Source organism: Ictalurus furcatus, chromosome 20, assembly GCF_023375685.1.
Source record: "Ictalurus furcatus strain D&B chromosome 20, Billie_1.0, whole genome shotgun sequence".
Lineage (NCBI taxonomy): Eukaryota > Metazoa > Chordata > Actinopteri > Siluriformes > Ictaluridae > Ictalurus > Ictalurus furcatus.
The window spans coordinates 12593598-12614752 of NC_071274.1; the positions used below are offsets into that span (position 1 = coordinate 12593598).

General features: G+C 41.2%; 2 protein-coding genes across 3 annotated transcripts; one reads left to right on the forward strand and one right to left on the reverse strand.

Annotated features, from left to right (window-relative positions):
* The first annotated feature begins 905 nt into the window (after window positions 1-905).
* On the forward strand, window positions 906-17286 carry ap1s3b (adaptor related protein complex 1 subunit sigma 3b). The gene is made up of 5 exons (XM_053651695.1): window positions 906-1021; window positions 7769-7947; window positions 15132-15240; window positions 15696-15833; window positions 16249-17286. Exons 1-5 carry the CDS (start codon window positions 1019-1021, stop codon window positions 16282-16284), a joined length of 465 nt encoding a protein of 154 aa, XP_053507670.1. The 5' UTR covers window positions 906-1018; the 3' UTR covers window positions 16285-17286.
* A 62-nt stretch (window positions 17287-17348) lies between these two features.
* On the reverse strand, window positions 17349-20292 carry scg2b (secretogranin II b). 2 transcript variants are annotated; one of them, XM_053651694.1, is made up of 2 exons: window positions 20176-20292; window positions 17349-19515 (listed from the first exon to the last, which is right to left on the reverse strand). In XM_053651694.1, exon 2 carries the CDS (start codon window positions 19508-19510, stop codon window positions 17735-17737), a length of 1776 nt encoding a protein of 591 aa, XP_053507669.1. In that variant the 5' UTR covers window positions 19511-19515; window positions 20176-20292; the 3' UTR covers window positions 17349-17734. The 2 variants fall into 2 exon arrangements, with proteins under 2 accessions (XP_053507669.1, XP_053507668.1); XM_053651693.1 differs by lacking the exon at window positions 20176-20292 and adding an exon at window positions 19703-19860.
* Window positions 20293-21155: the final 863 nt, after the last annotated feature.

Below are 21155 nucleotides of genomic sequence, written 5' to 3' on the forward strand. Positions count from 1 at the left end.
TGACTTGAAACCCATAGAAAACCTGTGTGGTGAACTGAAGAGGAGAGTCCACCAATGTGAAGGATCTGTAGAGATTCTGTATGGAGGAATGATGTCAGATCCCTTGCCATGTTTTCTCCAACCTCATCAGGCATTATAGGAGAAGACTCAGAGCTGTTATCTCGGTAGCACAAAGTATTGGCTAAAAGGGTGCAAATAAGTGTTGCACACATATTTTAACCCCCAATTTTTTTTTTTTAATAAACCTGTGTTGTGTTTGCAATAGTTTGATATCCATGACCGCAGAGTATTTTTGTGATTTTTTTTTAACAAGAGACCAAAAGGTTAAACAATAAAGACAATTTTTCACAGCCTTTTTTGCTCACATTTACCAAGGGTGCCAATATTAGTGGAGGGCAAATAATGTGATGTAATAATGTGAGCAAAGAAGGCTGTACTCTACTACTGTGTTGTATTCAGTACTGAGTCGGTACAGTCTACTCTACTACTCTGCTGTATTCAGTACTGAGTCGGTACAGTGTACTCTACTACTCTGTTGTATTCAGTACTGAGTCGGTACAGTCTACTCTACTACTCTGTTGTATTCAGTACTGAGTCGGTACAGTTTACTCTACTACTCTGTTGTATTCAGTACTGAGTCAGAAGAAAGGCTTGGTTCATTTGTTTCCACCTGAAGCCCTGCCGTCCTCCACACCCTGGAACAGGTGTACAATAGCAACGCGCATTCGCTGACGCAGTAGAGAAAAGTCGCCGTGCTCAAATACCTTCCTCTAATCTACATACGCACACTACATAGGCCGTGAAGTACTGGGTTTAGACGCCCTATATAGCGCACTGTAGTGTCCGGTAGGTGTTGTTCGGATAACACTCGGGTCTCTCGCGCAGAGGAGGAGTTCCGCACTTTCAGTTTGAAGCATTCTGGGAGAGACAGCGATGTGTCCGACTGAGCTGCCTGGAGAGCCGAGAAATTAAACTTTAACTTTAACTAAACCGCACAACTTCTCTTTGTTTTTCAAAAATGGTAAGTGACCGAGATGTGTATTTCTTCCACCTTTAAAACGCAAGGTTTTTATTTTTTTGTTTGTAGTGTTTCAGTGGGAGTTTTTCAGAAGACAGCTCGCTAGCCTGCACCTGTTCCTACCTGGTAGCTGTTTACGTTCAACTTCCGTCCTTATTTACACGCAGATTTTATTAATTAATTAATTAATTAATTTCGGAAATAAGTCGTTTAATATGGAGGCAGGTTAAATAAGCGTTAAGTAACAATTCGGAGTTTGTTTTAATTGGCTGACCTTTTGTCATTTACCTGCTACTAGTTATTACTAACGCTTCCGTGAAGTCAGCAGTTTTCCAGCCCCAGAAACAGGGTGCCATTACTTACGCCACAGGTCGCTGTTAAATTTATCTACAGCCTATTTTCTGTGAGTTTGTTCGTTTTAAACACTTTACCTGTTGTATGGTTCTGTGTTCTTTTATCCTACAAAATTTTAAAGGTTTGTGTGGTTGGAAAGAAGCACACTGTATATGGTCAAAAGTTTGTGGACACTTCAGTCCAGACGTAGTGCCCCTTTTTTCTGCTTATAATAACCTCCAGTCTTCTGGGAAGGCTTTCCACTAGATTTTGGAGCATGACTGTGGGGATTTGTGTTCATTCAGCTCCAGGAGCATTCGTGAGGAGAGCATCAGTTCATCTCAGTGGGGTTGAGGTCAGGACTCTAGAGGTCTTCCACACTAACTTTGGCAGACCATCCAAATATCCATACTACAATGGTATACTATACTATACTATGGTATATGGTAATGGCAAAAAGCAGTACGCAAAAGGGGCAGTATGTCCGAGTACTCAGCATTCATCAAGCAGTAGGCGAGGAGAACCCAGATGACTTACTGCAGTATGGAACCAACACACACACAGAGCGCTATCCCATAAGGCAATGGGACTGGCGTGGAAGAGCTGTCCGGAAGGCGGCATATTGGCTCTTTTTAAGTTGTAGGTCAAGAGACAGCGGCAACATGGCTGATGTAGTACTTCCGGATTGTGTCCATGCTACACACTCGGTGCGTACTGTATCAACCGCTGAGCAGAAGGTACAGTCACAGTACGTGATTTCGAACGCAGCCCACGTCTTCATGAAGCCATTGTCATGCTGGAACAGGTTTGGGCTCCTTAGTTCCAGTGAATGGAAATCTTAATGCTAGAGCACCCAAAGCCATTCTAGACAACTGTGTGCTTCTAGTTTTGTAGCTACAGTGATTAGAAGGCTTACATATACAGTATCTTAGATGGTCAGGTGTCCACACACTTTTGACTACATAGTGCATCATTTGATTTCAGGACTTCATTTCACTGTCAAGACCAATTGGTCACCTCTGGATATTATAAACGGTAAATATAGGTTACGATGTACGTTGAATATTATTATTATTACTATTAACTGTTAATCAAACATGATTTATTCTTAAAATCTAGGTTTAACATGCCTCATCATACAGTGATGAGCAGTAGGAGGTGAACCGTCCTGTTTATTGAAACACTTTGCGTACTACATGTAATTTTTACTTCATCCGCTATCTTTAGGATACTGAAGTACACTGCTGTTACATCCTATATAGTGTGATCAAACCTTCCTGAAGTCTTAAGTAAGCTTCACACCGTATGATGTGGCCTGATTTAGCGAATGAGTCGAGTGAGTTGAGAATGGCTTCCGATTCACTGCCATATTGACCAAAGACGGCGCTGAGCGCTTCTCAAAAAGACACCAATGTGATTAGATGCGAGTTACAAATATGGTAGTTGTGTTTGCAAAACAGACTAAGCATGCTAACAAACAGAAAGAAATAGCCCTGTTACCTCAAACTCACTTTGATGTTTCAGTTTACGCAACTCCATTTTCTGCAGACGTCCAGATCATAACCTAGTAGAATGTAGGTTTTTTTTGTGCGTGTATGTGGTTTTTTTTTTTTCCTTTCTGGATCTTCATCGTGTAATCTGACATGGAGAACATGTTATCGCACAGTCTGTACAACGTGACAAATAATCATCTTAAAAGACTATCAGATCACTAAACAGGCTTTAGATCCAGCAGTCGTCACTTAGGCCTGGCTTCCACTTGTCAAAGAACTTTGTCAATTGTCAAACAAAGTTAATGTTTGGCATAAATAAATGTCTTCTTCGGTAATCCTATACTCATTACGTTTGCAAATTAAGTGAAGATGCAGATATTTGTGTGTGTTTATTATAAGCAAAAGAGGAGCGAACAGCACTGTACGGGCATGTGGGTACACCGCACATGTAAGCAGTGTTCCTGAAACAGCAGCCAGCTGTGTGTGTGTGAGGGAGAGAGAGAACAATAGAGGGAAAATTCACTGAGGACATAACAGTGGAGGAAATTCAGGTCCTAACCCTACCTCCAGGATGAGCCTGACCGTGAAACACATCCTTAAGGTTACACAGAGGAATTTATAAAGCTGTACTTATCTGTCTGATCTACATAGTCTTATATGACCATTAAGTACACTTGGTATATGTACATCTTTCAAGCTTTTGCTTGTTTGTGTTTTCTTCTCTATCATGAACCAAATTTTTGAAGTTATTTTGTTTACAGACAACACAAACACACCCATTCAAAGCATTCACATGTGGGCCACGGCGCAATTTGTCTATGCTTTTTGTATTCCATGCCCTTTGTTGTCACGAGAAGGAACGATACGCCAAACTTCTCTTCCAGTGTTTCAGAAATATATTCGTGTCTGATTATGGCTGTGACGTCCCATCTCCCTTTTTCTTTTTTCTTTTGACTGAGACAGCAGTGTTTGTGTGTATCCGTGTCTCTACATGCTGTATGAACCCATTCATTACTTTCCTACTTCCTCCTTAGTCCTTTGACTGGGTGTGTGTCGTCTTCTCCGTCCGGTTTGCAAATGTTTGCGCTCGGGTATTTTTATTGATTTGCATACTGTTAAACTGCACCAGTGCTGTATCAGGAATCAGTTTAATGGAATGGAGGTTTTTTTTAGGCACCTTTCATAAAATTTTGGAGTTGAGTGTTATTCTATTTGTGGCATTTTTACAGTCTGTTTACTTAACACACGTTAGGGAATGAATAGCCATGGAAGCTTCCTGTCCTTTTCCCCCCCCCCTCCTCTCAAAGATTAGTTTTCTGTCTAATAGAGTAACAAATCATTCACCCTATTCTACAATGTTGTAGGTGCAGTGTAGGGAGGGCTTTGAGATAGTTTGGTAACTGCATTAAAAGTATGTTCTTCACAAGTACAGTCTTCAGGGTTTTTTTTCTACTGACAGGAAATCAGTATATTCATTAATTTATTCATTCATCTTCAGTACACACGTTATTCTGCTCAGGGTCATGGTAAATCCAGAGCCTATCCCATGAACACTGAGGCTTGAGGCAGGAATACACCCTGGATTGGATGTCTGTCCATTGCAGGGCACCATGCACACTCTAGTACAGCCAGTTGACCTACTGACATGTCTATTGAAATCCACACAGACATGGGGAGGACATGCTAAACTCTGTACAGACAGAAAAAAAAGAACCGTCCTGTGTGTAGAGCGTCTGCAGGCCTTGTTGGTGAGAGAGATCAGAGGAGAATGAGCAGACTGGCCGAGCTGACAGGAAGTCTATAGTAACTCAAATAAGCATACTTTACAACCGTGGTGGCCATTTGCCTCTGACCTCTCTTATCAACAAGGCGTTTCCACACACTGAACTGTAGCTCGCTCAATGTTTTTTGTTTATCACACCATTCTGTGTAAACTTTAGAGATCGCTGTGTGTGAAAATCCCAGAAGATCAGCAGTTTATGAAATATTCACACCGGCCCTTCTGGTACCAACAATTAGAGTCACAGAGATCACATGTTTTCTTCATTCTGATGATGATGATGTTGATGATGATGATAATAATAATAATAATAATAAATAATGTGCTTTTCTTACACTCAAAAGCACTACAAGATTGAATAAACACATAACATACAACAGCAACCACATAAAACTAATATTAATAAATATTACAAGACTACCTTAAATGAGTCTTATAGTGTACTTATTATGGTTTTTCAAATATTACCTTTCATGTAGTGTGTTATGTAGCTGTTTTGAACGTAAAAAGTCTGCGAAGTTTAAAAAAATCAAAGTGGACGACAAACGGAGTTATTGGCTACCAAAAGAAGGAAGCGATTCTGAACAGTTGAAACGAGTCGTTAGTGATTCCAGACTTACTTCCTGTACTAACATACGTAGGTTTGTAACAAAAAGCCCCACTGCAGTTTAAACTATGAGCGCATTAAAGTGTTTTTTTGATCTTGGATGCACGTCAATCTATTGTATAAGACCTTTAAAACAAAATTAGGCACGTTTCAGAGCCATAATAGGTGCGCTTTAAGTAACTTAAAGCAATCCAAGGTTGGGGTGTTTCTAATAGTAAAAGGAAGAGCATTCCATAGCTTAGGGCTTCTGAAAGAGAAAGCTCTTTCCCCCATAGATTTAAGTTTGCAGGACAGCTGCTGAAGTGCAAATGAATTGTCAGAATGAAGAGAATGGGATGGAGTGTAGGGCGTAACAAGACTGCAAAGATACTCTGGTGCAATACCATGAACTGCTTTATATGTTTAAATGAGAGTTTTAAAACCAATGCGAGCATGGATGGGAAGCCAGTGCAACTGCGAGCGCATGGGGAGATGTGTAGATGTGGTGCGGTATGTGTAAGAACATGAGCAGCAGAGTTCTGAATATACTGAAGCCTATTTATGGTTTTTGCTGGTAGGCCAGATAAGAGGGCATTTCAGTAATCCAGCTTAGAGGTAATAAAGGCATGGATAAGTCTTTCTGCACCAGCCAGGGAGAGCAAGGTCCTGAGTCGGGCAACAGTTCTAAGGTAGTAAAAGGCTGTATTAGAAATATTTTTAATGTGTTCATCAAATGTCAACTGAGCATCAAAGACGACACCTAGGTTCCGCACTTGAGAGGAGTGAAGCACGAGGCTGTTGTCAGCCATCCGTGATGTTTGCTGTGAACACTAACTGGAGCTCTTGATCTGTATCTGCATGATTTTATGCATTGCTGCTGCTGCCACAGGATTGGCTGATTCGATAACTGCATGAATGTGCAGTTGTACAGGTGTTCCTAATAAAGTGGACGGTGAGTGTATGTTGAACAGATATCCTATAAAGTGTGTAAGTGTTTGGATGTGATTATACTATAAAGTTTTTCTGAATAAGGACGTGAAACTTTATGATTTTTTATAAAGTAAGAAGTAAATGCAGGGCTGTTTTGCATCCTCTATAGCAGTGCTTACTCAAGGCTTTGTTTTTCAGTGTACCAGATGTTTCCCCGCACCTCCATGTCCGTGTTTACGGGCCAAAATCCTGCATTACCCACAACTCGCCAGATGGTGATGGTGGCTTACACTTGACTATAATAAATCAAATAAATGTGTCTTATATCTTGTTCCTGAATAAATGAATGGATTGATTTGATTTGATTATGTATGTCCATGCACAGCAACCACCCTACAGAGGATAAATACATAATAACACCAAAAATCTGATTTCTGTTCCATTCAAACAATATAAGACACAATGACACTTCACGTGAGGGCAATTTAGCAGCATCCAGCTGAATAACCATCTTTTTAATACTACTTGCAAATTATTTCTGATTCAATTTCTTTGAGGCGGGGCACGGTGGCTTAGTGGTCATCACACCTGCCTCCCACCTCCGGGGTTGGGGGTTTGATTCCTGCCTCCACTGTGTGCGTAGCACCTGCATGTTCTCCCCGAGTGTCAGGGGTTTCCCCCGGGTATTCTGGTTCCTCCCCCAGTCCAAAGACATGCGTTGTAGGCTGATTGGTATCTCCAAGTTGTCCATGGTGTGTGAGCGTTTGTGCAGTTGTGCCCTGCGATGGGTTGACATTAAATCAGCTGCTTCAGACCAGTTTGTAATTAAATTTAATTAAAAAAAAAAGCATATTTTATTTTATCGGGATATCAATATTTCATCATCGTGTCAGCCAGCACTGGCCACAACATTTATTATACTGATTAAAACTGAGTTATTTTTAAAAAACATATGTTTTTATAACATACTGTATATAACATTTAAGAAAGAGAGTTAAGAAGAGCTCTCCTAGGATTATCTTTGTTAAGAACATGCATGTCTGAAGTTAGTCTCCCATCTCCCATCACCCTCCATCAACTTTCCTTCTTTTAACATGCTTGTGGTTCTCTAAACTCGGGGATACGTTTCAGGATTTGGAGTCAATAGTTTGTAAATGTTGAGCAGTGTGCACTACAGGCTGGTACAGTATTGTTTTCGTAGTTTTGTGTAGGCTGAATAAAACAAGGCTGCAGTCCTTTATTTTGGGATCACCAAATGATTATAAGATGAATTTACTTATACAATGTTGTTTAGACAGTTCTTAATAAACAAATATATATATATATATATATATATATATATATATATATATATATATATATATATATATATATAAAATCACAATTATATACACCATTATGCATATTAATTTATTGTATTTTTTTGTTTTGCTTTTTTGTTCTGAGTGGTGATGTGTGGATGCATCTTCCACTGACCTTTAGGTGCCAGGGGAAGCCATTTAATTTTAAACCTAGTGCTGAGCTAAAACATGGTCCTCACTGTTCTTATTCTAATCGCTTAATTTTCACTAATGCCTTTTGTTTTCAAGCTTTATTTATTTGTCAGTATATTTCGCCTTGTTCTGTAGATGCGTTTTCTGCTGCTCTTCAGTCGCCAAGGGAAGCTACGGCTGCAGAAGTGGTTCCTGCCACTGGCTGAGCGAGAGAAGAAGAAGATCATACGGGATATGACCACCATGGTGCTGGCTCGAAAACCACGCACGTGTAACTTCCTGCACTGGAGAGATCTCAAGATTGTCTACAAGAGGTGAGGAGGATCCAGCAGGCTCCTGTGATTCCTGTACTGGCTTTTCAAAAGGTCTCTTAATTGATCAAAGAATGGACCTTTCTCATATTTCCGTGCTTATGTATGCGAAAGCATATATAGTAGTGTTTCAGAACTTCTGGTGAGATGGTGAACAATGGCTGCATCTACATGAATTTCCCATCATTGTGACTGTGAGAAAGAAATGGCTTTGTGCTGTTCGCTGGGATGAGGGAGGGCATTTTGAAAGGCAGCATGTTCACCTGTAGCCAGCATTTAAAAGAACCTGACTACTCAAAAACCACTGCTAATAAATGCTTTAAACATGGGGCTAGTCCCTCTCGATTTGAATGGACAGGTCAAATATCTCAGAAAAACCAGCAGTGTGTGGGACCTGGTACTGCTGCATACCACAACTATGCAGCTCTTCCTCCTCTAAATTAGCTAACTACTATGAATACGATGGGTATTTAAAGTCTACACACCCTGTTAAAATTACAGGCATTTGGGATGAACCCAAGATAAATCATGTCAGAACTTTTTCCACCTTTAATGTGATTTGCAACCAACACAGTTCAATTGAAAAACAAAAAGGCATCCAGTAACCTGGTTGCATGAGTGTGCACACCCTTTTATCAGAATTAACTAATCACATTCATACTCATATTCCAAAGTAATTATCATACACCTGTCATTGATGAAGTGATTCTGATTAACCTCAAATAAAGACCAGCTGTTTCTGTAGGATTTTCTTTACATCATCTTGGTTTTATCTGTCTGCTGAAGCCATGGTCCACAAAGAGCTAACAAAGCAGGTATGGGATCTCACTGTTGAAAAGTACAAAAGAATTTCCTAAACATTACATTAAGTGCTGTGAAAAAGTATTTGCCCCATCCTGATTGCTTCTTTTTTGTGTACATCTCATACTAAATTGTTTCAGAAATTAAAACAGTCTAAGATAAAACAAAGGCAACCTGAGTAAACACACAATACAGTTTTTAAACGATAATGTTATTTATTATAACAACTGGGCCTGTGTGAAAATGTGTTTGCCCCCATAGTTACTAAATCCACAACTCTATGAAACTGCATTCATACTGGGGTTCAGCTGGACTAGACGCAACCTGATTCCTACAAACCCTGTTCAATCAAATCAACACTTAAATAGAACTTTTTCAACAGCATGAAGTTGGTTAAAAGGTTTCATCCAGTAACACGCTATGCCAAAATTGAAAGAAATTCCAGAAATGATTAGGAAGAAGGTGATTGAAATACATCAGTCTGGGAAGGGTTACAAAACTATTTCAAAGGCTCTGAAACTCCAAAGAACCACAGTGTAGCCGTTATCTCCAAATGGAAAAACTCAGCACAGTAATGAACCTTCCCAGAAGTGACCGACCTTCCAAAATTCCTCCAAGAGCACAGCAACTAATCATCCAGGAAGTAACAAAAGAGCCAAGGACAACATCAAAGGCCTCTCTTGCATCAATAAAGGTCACTGTTCATGACTCCACTATCAGAAAGACACTGGGCAAAAATGGTATCCATGGAAGAGTGGCGAGGTGAAAACCACTGCTGACACAGAAGAACATTAAGCCTCTTCTGAATTTTGCCAAAACACACCTTGATGATCCTCAAACCTTTTGGGAGAATGTTCTGTGGACTGATCAGTTGAAAGTGGAACTGTTTGGAAGACAGGGGTCCCGTTACATCTGGTGTAAACCAAACACCAAATTCCACAAAAAGAAAATCATAACTACAGTCAAGCATGGTGGTGGAAGTGTGATGGTGTGGGTATGCTTTGCTGCTTCAGGGCCTGGGCAACTTGCAATAATTGAGTGAAACATGAATTCTGCTCTCTACCAGAAAATCCTAAAGGAGAATGTCTGGCCTTCATTCTGTAAGACTGCAGCAAGACCGTGATCCAAAGCACATTATTTTGGCACAAAACCTGTGAAAAACAGCTAAAAATTCAGAAAAATTTCACCTTCCAGCATGATAATGATCCAAAGCACAAATACAAATAAAAAAAAAAAGAATGGCTTCAGAATAACATGATAAATGTCTTGGCATGTCCCAAGAGCCCAGATCTAAATCCTTTTGAAAATCCTGTCTTATGAAAGGACTTGAAGAGGGATGTGCAAAGCAGATCCCCTCATAATTTGATAGAGCATAGGTGCACACTTGTGCAACCAGGTTATTGTTTTCTTTTTTCTTTTCTTTTTTTTCTGAAACATTTGGGTTTTCTTTTTTTATTTGAACTTGCTGGTTATTATATTGCATTAAAGGTGGTAAAAGATCTGACATGATTTATCTGGGTTTAATTTTTTACATCACAAAAACCTGCAATTTTAACAGTGCTGTGTAGATATATTATGTCCACTGTGTGTGTGTGTGTATGTATGTGTGTGTGTGTGTGTGTGTGTGTGTGTGTGTGTGTGTGTGTGTGTGTATACATATAAATTCAATTCCTGCACATGCCCTGATTGATGCCTATGCTAGCTAGCTGGTTTATTGGTGCTGTGTTCATTAGTGACTGTGCCAGACTTAAACGAATGAGCTAGCTAGCCAAGCAAGAAAAATGTTCTTAGCTGCTTACTGCTTACCTTAATTCAGAATATACTGTTATAGCTATTCAGTGACTTTAGTAAGTCATATATTTCAGTACCTAAACAATGTTCAAAGTGGCATCCAGAACACTACTATTCACTGCAAGATATGATGACACAGTTGTTGCAGATAAGTTGACACCTGACCAGTCATAACTACATGTGCTTGTTGGATGTCCCCTTCCAGATTTAGTTTTACATTGATGTTAAAATAGCCTACTGGGGTGGTTTTTCGATAGATTTTGTAATGTGGCTGTGAAGAATTTCACCCATTCACCCACAAGAGCATTAGTGAAGTCAGGTGCTGATGTTGGGTGAGGAAGCCTGGTGTGCAGTTGGCATTCCAGTTCATTCCAAAGGTGTTCAGTGCGGTTGAGGTCAGGGCTCTCTGCAAAACACTCGCGCTCTTCCACTCCAGTTTTAGCGAACCATATCTTCATGAAGTTTGCTTTGTGCACAGAGGCACTGTCATGCTGGAACAAGTTTGGGCTCTTTAGTTCCAGTTACGGGGAAAACTTAATGCTGCAGCATACAAAGACATTCTAGAAAATTGTGTGCTTCCACCTTTGTGGCAACAGTGAAGTGGTGAAGGCCCATATGTGGGTGTGAAGACCAGGTGTCCACATACTTTTGGCCATATAGTGTACCCTATGTAGTGAGCATTAGCCAGGGTGAATTTGTGTAACAGTTTGGGAAAGAACCACGTATGGGTGTGATGGTCGGGTGTCCTCAAACTTTTGGCCATATGGTGTACATTCAAACCACTGAAACACTCTATTGCAGTGTTATAATACCTCTGCTTTGACTGCTGGGTTGGTTAATGTTTGTTCATGGCAACTGCCATTGTACCCTTTAGAGAAGTGTTTAACTTCATGATGTTGCTCAAATGGCTGATGAAAACCACTTTGAACACAAGCATTTCTCAAAAATGAAAATGGTAACATAATATCAATAAACACTGAATAGGTGGAGTCATAATCCAGTTAACTAATAATCCAGTTTGTTGTTTTCCATGAAACCAGTTCAGAAACTTCACACTGATGCCAAAGGCTGACCTCATGGTTAGGAAAAAAACAAAACACAGACCACTAAGAATCTTGCTTTTTTGTTGTGGTTGCTTTTTTCAGAGCTGACAATAATCCCTTCATGTCCCACACAGGCTGCTCTCTACCCTATTGTCCTCACCACAGACACGCATTATGACGATCACTGCTCTCATGTGTAGCTGTCCCAGGATGAACTTATTATTACTGTTTCTATGACCTTATTTCAGTGAGTGGTTTTGTATTCTAATGGATTTGTTTTCCTGTACTGTACAGTTTAATGTTTCCTTGTGTGGTGAAGTCTCGAGTCAGTGTCTCAAAAACGGAAATAACATTAATGTGCAGTTCAAATAGTCATCTGTAATGATGATGGTAGCTGTTTTAATTGTAGGAAGAAGACTCAGTATTATTTCTACTTAGTTCTCCAAGTTCCTCTCTACGTTTGTTGCCCGACTTGTTACTTGGAAATACATTATTTTCGACCTCTGTGTGTTGAGGTATAAAGTGGGAATGCCTTCATGTTTCTTTTCTTAGAGTGATGTATATTTTCCTCCACAAAACAATGAACTGTATAGGCAGTGTTATAGATTTAACAAGCAAATATGTCTGTCTTGATTGATCTAAAGCAAATACTGGTGAATACACTATAACTCCTTTAAAGGTAAGAAGCAGTACTTTGTTTACTGCTGATGTTGTTAGCAGCCATGTTGATTTGACGTCACTTGCTGAACTTACTGTGGTTTTTCCTAGTCAGAGGTCCGACAAGGTAAAATGGAATCAAATTATTGTCTCCTTCTTTGTAGTATTAAAAATTCGGATCATGTGGTCGTCACTGACGTTGGAAAATTAGATACTAGTTGCGAACTAGTTTCACGTGTCAATGCTACGACCAGATTAGCAGGGTCCAAGAATCGTTTGTACTAAATGGTACTAAAGAAATAAAATGCAACTAAAAATCCAATCACAAAACTAATCTTACTGAACGTTACTTGGTGAACTCTGTAAATCGAGTTCAATAGGGAAAGACAGCCCGGGAAGTCAACCTGACCAAGAGAGTGATGTGATGTTAGTTTTAGTCCAACGTGACATCTGGGTTTCCCATATCTATGGAGATCATAGCCATACAATATTATAGATACTGTTGCACTGGGAAAAACCAAGCTTGCAGTTACATTGCTTTTCTGACATGTTTCCACCACCAACCATACAACTTACAAGAGGGCACACACATGCTTCCTCTGCAACACATGAAGCCAAACAAGTGTGTCTACCCTCTTCTGCATACCTGAGCTCAGATATTGATTGGCTACTATTGCTGTGATTGACAGGGGGGAGAGAGAATATGCCATCCGGACACTTTTGCTCTCTTGGCTCCTGGCCATGGATTTTTTTGGTATTGTGAGGATTCGAACCCGTCATCTCTGGGTGATTCTTTATTCTTCTAAAATTGTAGAACTTAACAAAAATGAAAAATCCCTTTTATAAGCAAATGTGTCCACATTTTTCAGCGTAGGTGAAACTGCACACACAGATTGAAATCTTGGGGTATCCCAAAGAGTTTCCCATCATTCAGCTAGTCTCCACTACAAAATACCTTTTGGTTTTACTCACACGCAAGTGACCCAGGAAGAGTCTCTATTAGAGCCATTGTATATGAGGACACATTGTTCAGAGACATTTCCCCTGGCCGGTCAGAAAACCTGCCCTCGGCTCAGAGCAGGGGAGCTTCAGCTTACGCTACTATAAACCAGAAATCCTGCTTAATGTTTGGCCGGACAGATAGCCTGATTCATTTATTTGAAGTTAGTGTGGGTGGTAGTTTATTTGCACAGTGGAAAGCTCTCAGGATGTGACTGAGTGACTCGTATGTCTAGGTTAAATCGCATTTAGCTTTCGATTGGTACAACAGTCTAAGCTTTCATCCTATGATCAAGGGTCCTGACGATATTGTAGCCCTCTATGACTGGGAGTCTTAGTGAGCATAGTTAGCCCTGCTCTCTGGTGAGGATGGATTTACCTTCCTCTCTCTCCCCTGTCAATCATCACCACGAGATTAAGCAATAGGGGAGAAGTAGCTAATGGAATTTGGAAAAATTAGGATAAAGAAATGTATAATTGACTTATTATTGGTTTCTGTTTTGACGAGGATCTCATGGCTCGTCAAGTTTCTTTTGCTTTATGACAGTAGAAAGAAAGAAGTGACCAGAGTACATACAGAAGCACACAGCTGCCATTCAAGAAAAAAAATCATTCTCAGCAGTATATTGATATTCAAAGGAAAGTGTCTTGTTATAATGGGAAAACAAGAAAAGGTCCTCGTCCTGGTGAACCTGTGTGCTGACACTGCTTGAGGTTTTTTTTTTTTCTTCTTTTTTTCTTTCCGTTCTGCTCACGTTTGCCGTGTTATTCATATGAGAATCTCCAGGATGAAAAGCATCATCTGTCTGCCATTCACCAGCTTCCTGTCAGACATGCAGCGTATAAATCACCCAACATTCATTCGTTAGCATTCTGCGACTCTTTCTCCTATTCACAGCCAGCACGTGACCACGCCCTTGCTGCCACATGTCGAAGGCAATTCCTGCGTCTCAGCTCAACTCCATGAGAATCGGCCATTTTTAATAAAAGCCTGACAGTGTTTTGTGTAACAACATACCCAACCTGTAGACATTTAATATGCTGTAATATAAGTTTGATCAGCTAGGAATAAAGCAGTGTCCTTAAACGCTGACGTTCTACAATTCTCCATAATCAAGAGTCAAGAGACATTTGCACAGTTCCACTGTGCAAACTGGGCATTGAAATGCTTGTGACGAGGTTCAGATTTAGACCTTGACAGTATAAACACTTATTAGACATGAATAGTAATGTCACCTGTTGCAGTGTAGACAGAATCGTCAGTAGAATCTCATCGTAGTTTAAGTATGAAGCATGAAGTCAAATTTGACTAATTCGATCAACTGCGCCATGTCATTTCCTCATAATAATGTGGTCTTTTTCTCATCATGCTGTACCAAGATGTTTTCAAGTTATACGGAGATGTAATTCTCATAGTAAGATGTTTTCTCATTATAACAAGATGCTGATGGGGATTGCTTTCCTTTGTGGCAGCTCTGCGCTTCTGTTAAGTACAAGTATCACTCTGTTTCACGACACTAGTCTTTAGCTTACGCTATTACTGCTTACCCAGCAACATTTGACATTTTTACTTGCTTTCCTTATTTTGTTTCCATATCCTTCCATATCTTAGAGCTTTCCACCAATTGAAGTAAGAACCTTTTACTGACTGAACATTTGATTTCCTGGTGTTCAGTGGGTTTAAATAATCTGAGTATAAATCTGAACACATTTCTTGTAAACACTGCCAGTACACAGCAGTGCTTTTTTTTCTTCCTTTTTACTATGCTGAATGTTTTCTCCCAATTTACTTGTTCATACTGTAATCTGATTTAGCTGGCCATCCTCATCTAAATGATTAAATACAAACAAAATACTATTTTACCAGGAACACATGATTTGCTGTTGTGTACACAGGTATGCCAGTCTGTATTTCTGCTGTGGTTTGGAGGACCAGGACAACGAGCTGCTGGCTTTGGAAGTCCTGCATCGATATGTCGAACTGCTGGATAAGTACTTTGGCAATGTAAGTGCATGTGAACAATATCACTGTGACCCACCACATCCTCATACAACCATAAGACGTTATTGATCTTATGTGAACTAAGACCTGAGGAATTTAAGGCAGAGGTACACATTCTGTTCCTGGATAGCTCCACTGTAGACCTCAATTCCTGCTTCTACAGATCTAAACTTTCACAGAATATTATTCCAATCCAAACTCCTGGAAATAGACCCTGAAAGATACTGAGTTTTCGCAGCACTCCTAATTTAACATTCCTGAGAGAGGAAATACTGTAGAAGGTGCAGTTGTATAATGCATTCATAGTAGGTTTTCTTCCTAACATAAATTATGTTCAGAAGACTCTTCTTCCTCAGAGAGTGGCATATCTCAGGGTGATGGAAAAAAAAAGTATCTTAATTTTGTATAATACTGTATAATTTTGATATTGTAAAAGTTCATTTGACCTGTTCTCTCAGGTGTGTGAGCTGGACATCATCTTTAACTTTGAGAAGGCATATTTCATCTTGGACGAGTTCCTAATGGGGGGAGAGATACAGGAAACATCGAAACAGTCCATTGCTAAATCCATCGAGGCTTCAGACATGCTGCAGGAGGTGAGAGAGGCAGTTCACTCGAGCACAGATCTTGCATAGAATTGTAAAGGTCCTGACATGCTGAAAATGATTCATGACACCTTGGAAAAAGTTCACTGGGGTTGTAAGGTTTATCACTAGCCTGCATTATCCAAACCAGTACTTTAATATTAATATTAACATTAGTTGATGCAGCATTGCAAATGCCATTATATTTCTCAATTAGAACAACTTCTGTTTTTGTTATAAACATAAATACACTGAACATGTGAGCAAGGCTGCTTATTTATTTAATAATACTGGCTAAGTCCTTTCTGAGCAATTATCACAAATGGTCCACACCCACTGAAGAGTCCTGAAATGGAGAGAACGGATGCAGATAGAAGGTTGTAGAAAGGTTGTGAATGTACAATTCACTGCAGTTTCTCCTCTCCAGACGATGGAAGAGTACATGAGCAAGCCGGCCTTTTAGCAGATTCTCAGAGGGAAGCATCACTCAACGGGCCGAAAAGGAAATTTCCCTGTCTCCAACTACAACACTCTCAAACAGACGATGGCTTCTGGTTATACTTTTATAATGGAAGATATGAAGATATGAAGTTGCTGTTAAAAGTCTGTATGTAAAGGAAATCTCTGAGTGTAGTACAGTACATCTGGTAGAAACATTTTTTATGGTTTTCTAGTTGCAATTTCACATGGAACTTTTTAAACAATAGTTGTCCTTACTTGCATTATTATGTGTTTGTGCAGTGCTTGTCCGGTATTTTTTTTTTTTTTACTACTATAACACTTCTTTTAACACTGTTTGGCTCCTTTGTTACTTGAATAGGTTGATTTGAAGCAGAAAAAAATACCGACTTGGGAGAACTTGAGTAAAGAACACTGTACAAGTCTCGCAGCACTTTGTTTGCTATAAGACTCCCTTTGCACGGCTCGACAAGACGTTTCACTATACATGTCCTCTTTTACCCAAAAGCAGATTAATGGGTTGATTTTCAATAATTCTATTGAACCTCACATTAATGTTAAGTGCCTTTCTTTGTGATTGTATGCCTCCTACACATTTTTAATGAGGTACGGTGTATGTCATATCAAAGAAGTTATTTGAATTTTGAAAACATTTGAAGAGTGATTTTATATGTGTTGAAATGATTACTTACTATTACGCTATGATGATTAAAATGGTCAAATCTACACTGTTATTAATGACATTAAAATGTATTTTGATAAAAATCCCGGTCCATTCTTGTTTTTGTTCTTGTTCCTACCGGAGCTGTCCAAGTGCTGAAATGACGTCATGCAGTAATGACGAAAGCAGCTCTCCATTCAGGATTTCACAGGCGGCGTGGTGCAGAACAACACACTGGTGTCACATTATAGTATAACATCTGGATTTTTTTGTGGTTTATTTGAGTGTCTTCATTCCTTTTAAAGTTAAATGTCAACATGTCGATATAAACAGTCTTTCATGACACGGTTTTAACGCGTATTGAACACACTGCTCATGGTTAATAAGTCAACACAATACAGCGAGAGGAAAAAATAATACAGTAATGCTTTATTAATCTTTGAGTCATTTCACACTTCAGAACAGGTACAAAATGACTGAGAAACGAGGATCACATCCACCTTTGTCTAATAATGATATAGCTCATACGATAGGACCATACCAAGCTCCGAGGTGCTCAATATAAGGGCACATCATACTAACGCACGTTGCAAAAATACACTTGAAACACTAATAAACCAAAACAGACAAAATGTCGTTTGCTCTTGCACGTTTGTATACGGTATATTATGTACATAATATAGAATTTCATACTAAAGCACTTAACGTTGGTTAATCTTGAGGAAATAGAGGCATTTGTAAAGGAGAGGGATGTGGACAATGTTGTTCCGTTTTGTTTTTGTTTTCTTACCCACTACATCCCAGCGACCAGTTTAGTATGATGCTCTTTCTCTCCTTCAGTGACCGACTCGGGGATTTGCTGATCAGGCTGCTCCGGTATCGCGATCTCGGTCGGTGTTTTTTGCTGCACTTCCGCTTCCTCCTTCCCCTGCGTGTCTCTTTTGGCCGGCGCGCCCTTCCCCGTGTCCATCTGATCGAAGTAATCTTTCATGGCCTCCTCGTACATTTCGTACGGAAACAGTGCGTTAGAAGAGTCCACGGCTCGTTTGCGGTCTGATGAACTGGTATCGGGGTACTCGGTTAAAAGTTTGGCGGCAAGGAACGTGGCCACTTCGTCTTCATCCACCGCGTCGTCGTAATCATCTTTCCGTTTGCTTGGCGCTCTGTTCAGCTCCGACACCGAGAAACTCCCGCGTCTTCCGCTTGGTGAGAAATATCTTGACACGGGCGTCTTATATGGTCGCGGTTTCACGAAATATTTGGCGTTCTTGTTGGCCAGGTTTCCCAGACCCAGGACCTTTAGGATGTCTTCGGTCTTGACGTCGGCTGGAATGTCGCTTACTGTGACTTCTGGATGGCGTCCGTTGTAATATTTAATGACGCGGCTCCGGTAACGAGGCGCGCTGGGTTTTCTGGCCAGCTGCGGTTCGGGTAGACGCTGCTGTTTCCGAGTCTCCTCCATAAACAGCATGCCGACCAAATCCTCAGGCGGGATTTGGAGCTTCATAGACACGGCTGAGAGTAATTGTTTGATCGCCCGCGGGTCGAGGAGAGAGGGCATGTTCAGCAGTCTTCTCCTTCCGCTCTGCGCGTCTGTCAACTCTCGCTTCTGCGCCTGATCGGTCATTTCCAGCACCTTCAGTAAGACGTAGTCCACAAGTTTTGTGTCGTCATCTGCGTTATCGGTGGCTTCAAGCGCAGGAGCGGCTCGTCTCTCGATCACTTCACGCGCCTCATCGCTGTCTTCTAATCCCCTGTCAAACTCTTCATGACTGCCCTTAACCATCTCCTCGGTCTCGACCTGCTCCTCTAACGGCACCCATTCCTCTCCCCCGGCCACGTCTTCATACGCCAGGTTTCTGGGCCTGTACACGTCCTCGTCATCTTCATCCTCCTCCTCCTCCTCTGCGTCGTCTCGTTTCAGGTTCTGTGAGTTAGACAGTTTCCCCAGCTCTTCGAATATGGAGCGCATGTTGGCGAGACTCTGCGGCGTGTACTGCTCGTCTAGGTCCTCCGTGGCTCGCTTGCTGTCCCGGACGTTTTCCTCGTCTTCAAACATGAGTGGATATTTCTTGTGAGGCCTCACCACGGCGCCGTTCTCGGTCGCGGGACTTTGGGCGTCAGTCGCCGGCCGCCTGCTCTTGTGAATGCGGCGCTCGGTTCCCGAAGTCAGTGCGCCGTCTGCGCTTTGCTCGAGTACCCTGAGCAGAGCTCGGACCCATTCCGGTGCTTTATTATCAGGCCAGCTGGCGGCGTCCTCGCGTAGTGGCGCGTCCTCGCGTAGTGGCGCGTCCTCGTCCCGAAGTGAAGCGAGCTGCACCAGGAGCCGGAATTTGTCCACTTCGTCGTAGTCTCCGGTTGGACCTTCGGAGTCGTCGGTGCGCCGTTTTAGGCTCTCGATATACTCCAAGGCTTTGATCATGTCAGAGTTAGGGCTCAGATATGCGTCTGGGTTGCCGCTGCCGCCTCGCAGCCGGTGGTGACGGGTGACGGACGCGCCATGAACAGCCACGGAGTGCAGGAGGGCGACCAGGACAAGCGCAGAGAGCTTGCTTAATGAACGCGTCATGCCGCCTAAACGAGGGAATAACAAACAACGAGAAAGCACAGACTCAGTATATATATATATATATATATATATATATATATATATATATATATATATATATATATATATATATATATATATATAGGCTCGTTAAAACCACAGCAGGGTATCGGGAATGCAATCATTTACGCTACATCAAAAATCAGTACTCACTTCAGGCTGCTAACGGCACGGCTCAAAATGTGTGTTAAAGTGCTGTCTAAATTATTTATCCACCCCCACACACACAAGATCAGGCACTCGGAGGAATCCTGAGCAGAACTGAGCTGTGTAGCATCATAACATGTTTTTAAAAGGGCTACAGTAGCCTGGTGGATGACTCACACACCCCCACCTCCCCACCGTTGTCAAGGTAACCTTTTACTTGTGGTTACCGTCACTCAGTTACAGCGATATTTCTGTTATTTTTGTTCACTGCTAGCTATTGTCGTCCCCCCCCCCCCCCCCGCACGTCGTTGAATACAATAGAAACTAAATCAAATACGTTGAATGAATGTAATGATGAGATGAGGTCCAGCTGAGCCACACTGATACAATCAAAACACTAAGGTGAAAACGAGGTTCTCCATCTTTGTTATTGCAACTTGCATTGATTCTTTGCACAAATCAGATTCACGACACCTTACCTTTTTTGCGAGGTAGGAACTCAGAAAATGGATGGAAGCGAAAATAGCATCTCCCCCGTGCTCGTCTTTTGCATGCGCCTGTAGGCTCCCGTTTCAGCACCGGGACAGCTCCCTCGCGCGCTATATGAGGCAACAGCTGACCGCGTGCGTCACAGCCATGTACGTAATGCACGGTCCGGTCCCCATCTCTCTGATTGAGCCCAGAGAAAGCTCTTACTTTAAGCCTTTTGAGACTTTTCTCTGATTTCGCTTGCTTTATTCATGAAGCTGGTCGTCTATTTTTGTTTCGAGGTGAAGAAACCGTGCAGTGCAGAGGAGGGAAAATTACTTTCCTTCAGTCAGACAAGTGATTTTTCTCGCGTGACGCCTAATGCATACAACCTGAGAAAACAACACGTGTACATAAGTGTTTAGCCATAAGCAATTGTCTAATGCTAGACAAAACATGGCATATGGCATATATTTTTTGAACAACTTCACGGCTGGCTGTGTGTGTGTGTGTGTGTGTGTGTGTGTGTGTGTTTGAATGTGATTGTATAGTATGTGAAGAAAAGATCTACACTATGTTTTCATTCTGACGCACGGGAGTCATGGAGTTAAATCCTCTAGCGATGACTCACACACACACACACACACACACACACACACACACACAGAGAGAGAGAGAGAGAGCGCGACAGAGTCGTTCATCCTCCGCAGTGGGAAGAAAGCTACTGATATATTCTGTGGTGATGACCGAGTCTCTCACTCTGCCCCATCTATAGAATCTCGGCATGGATCTTGCAGAAGTTATTACACAATCCTCGTGTCGACTATTTTGCACCCCATCTGTCTCGAAGTATAATAATCTCTTTTAAATCCAAATACAGTTCAAGTATCTGTACTCTGCAGAAAAAGTGCTCCAACGAAACTCCTCCTTACTGCTTGCTGTATATAGTCAGTGTTCTGACTTGCATGTTACATATAGCTTAATAACCAAA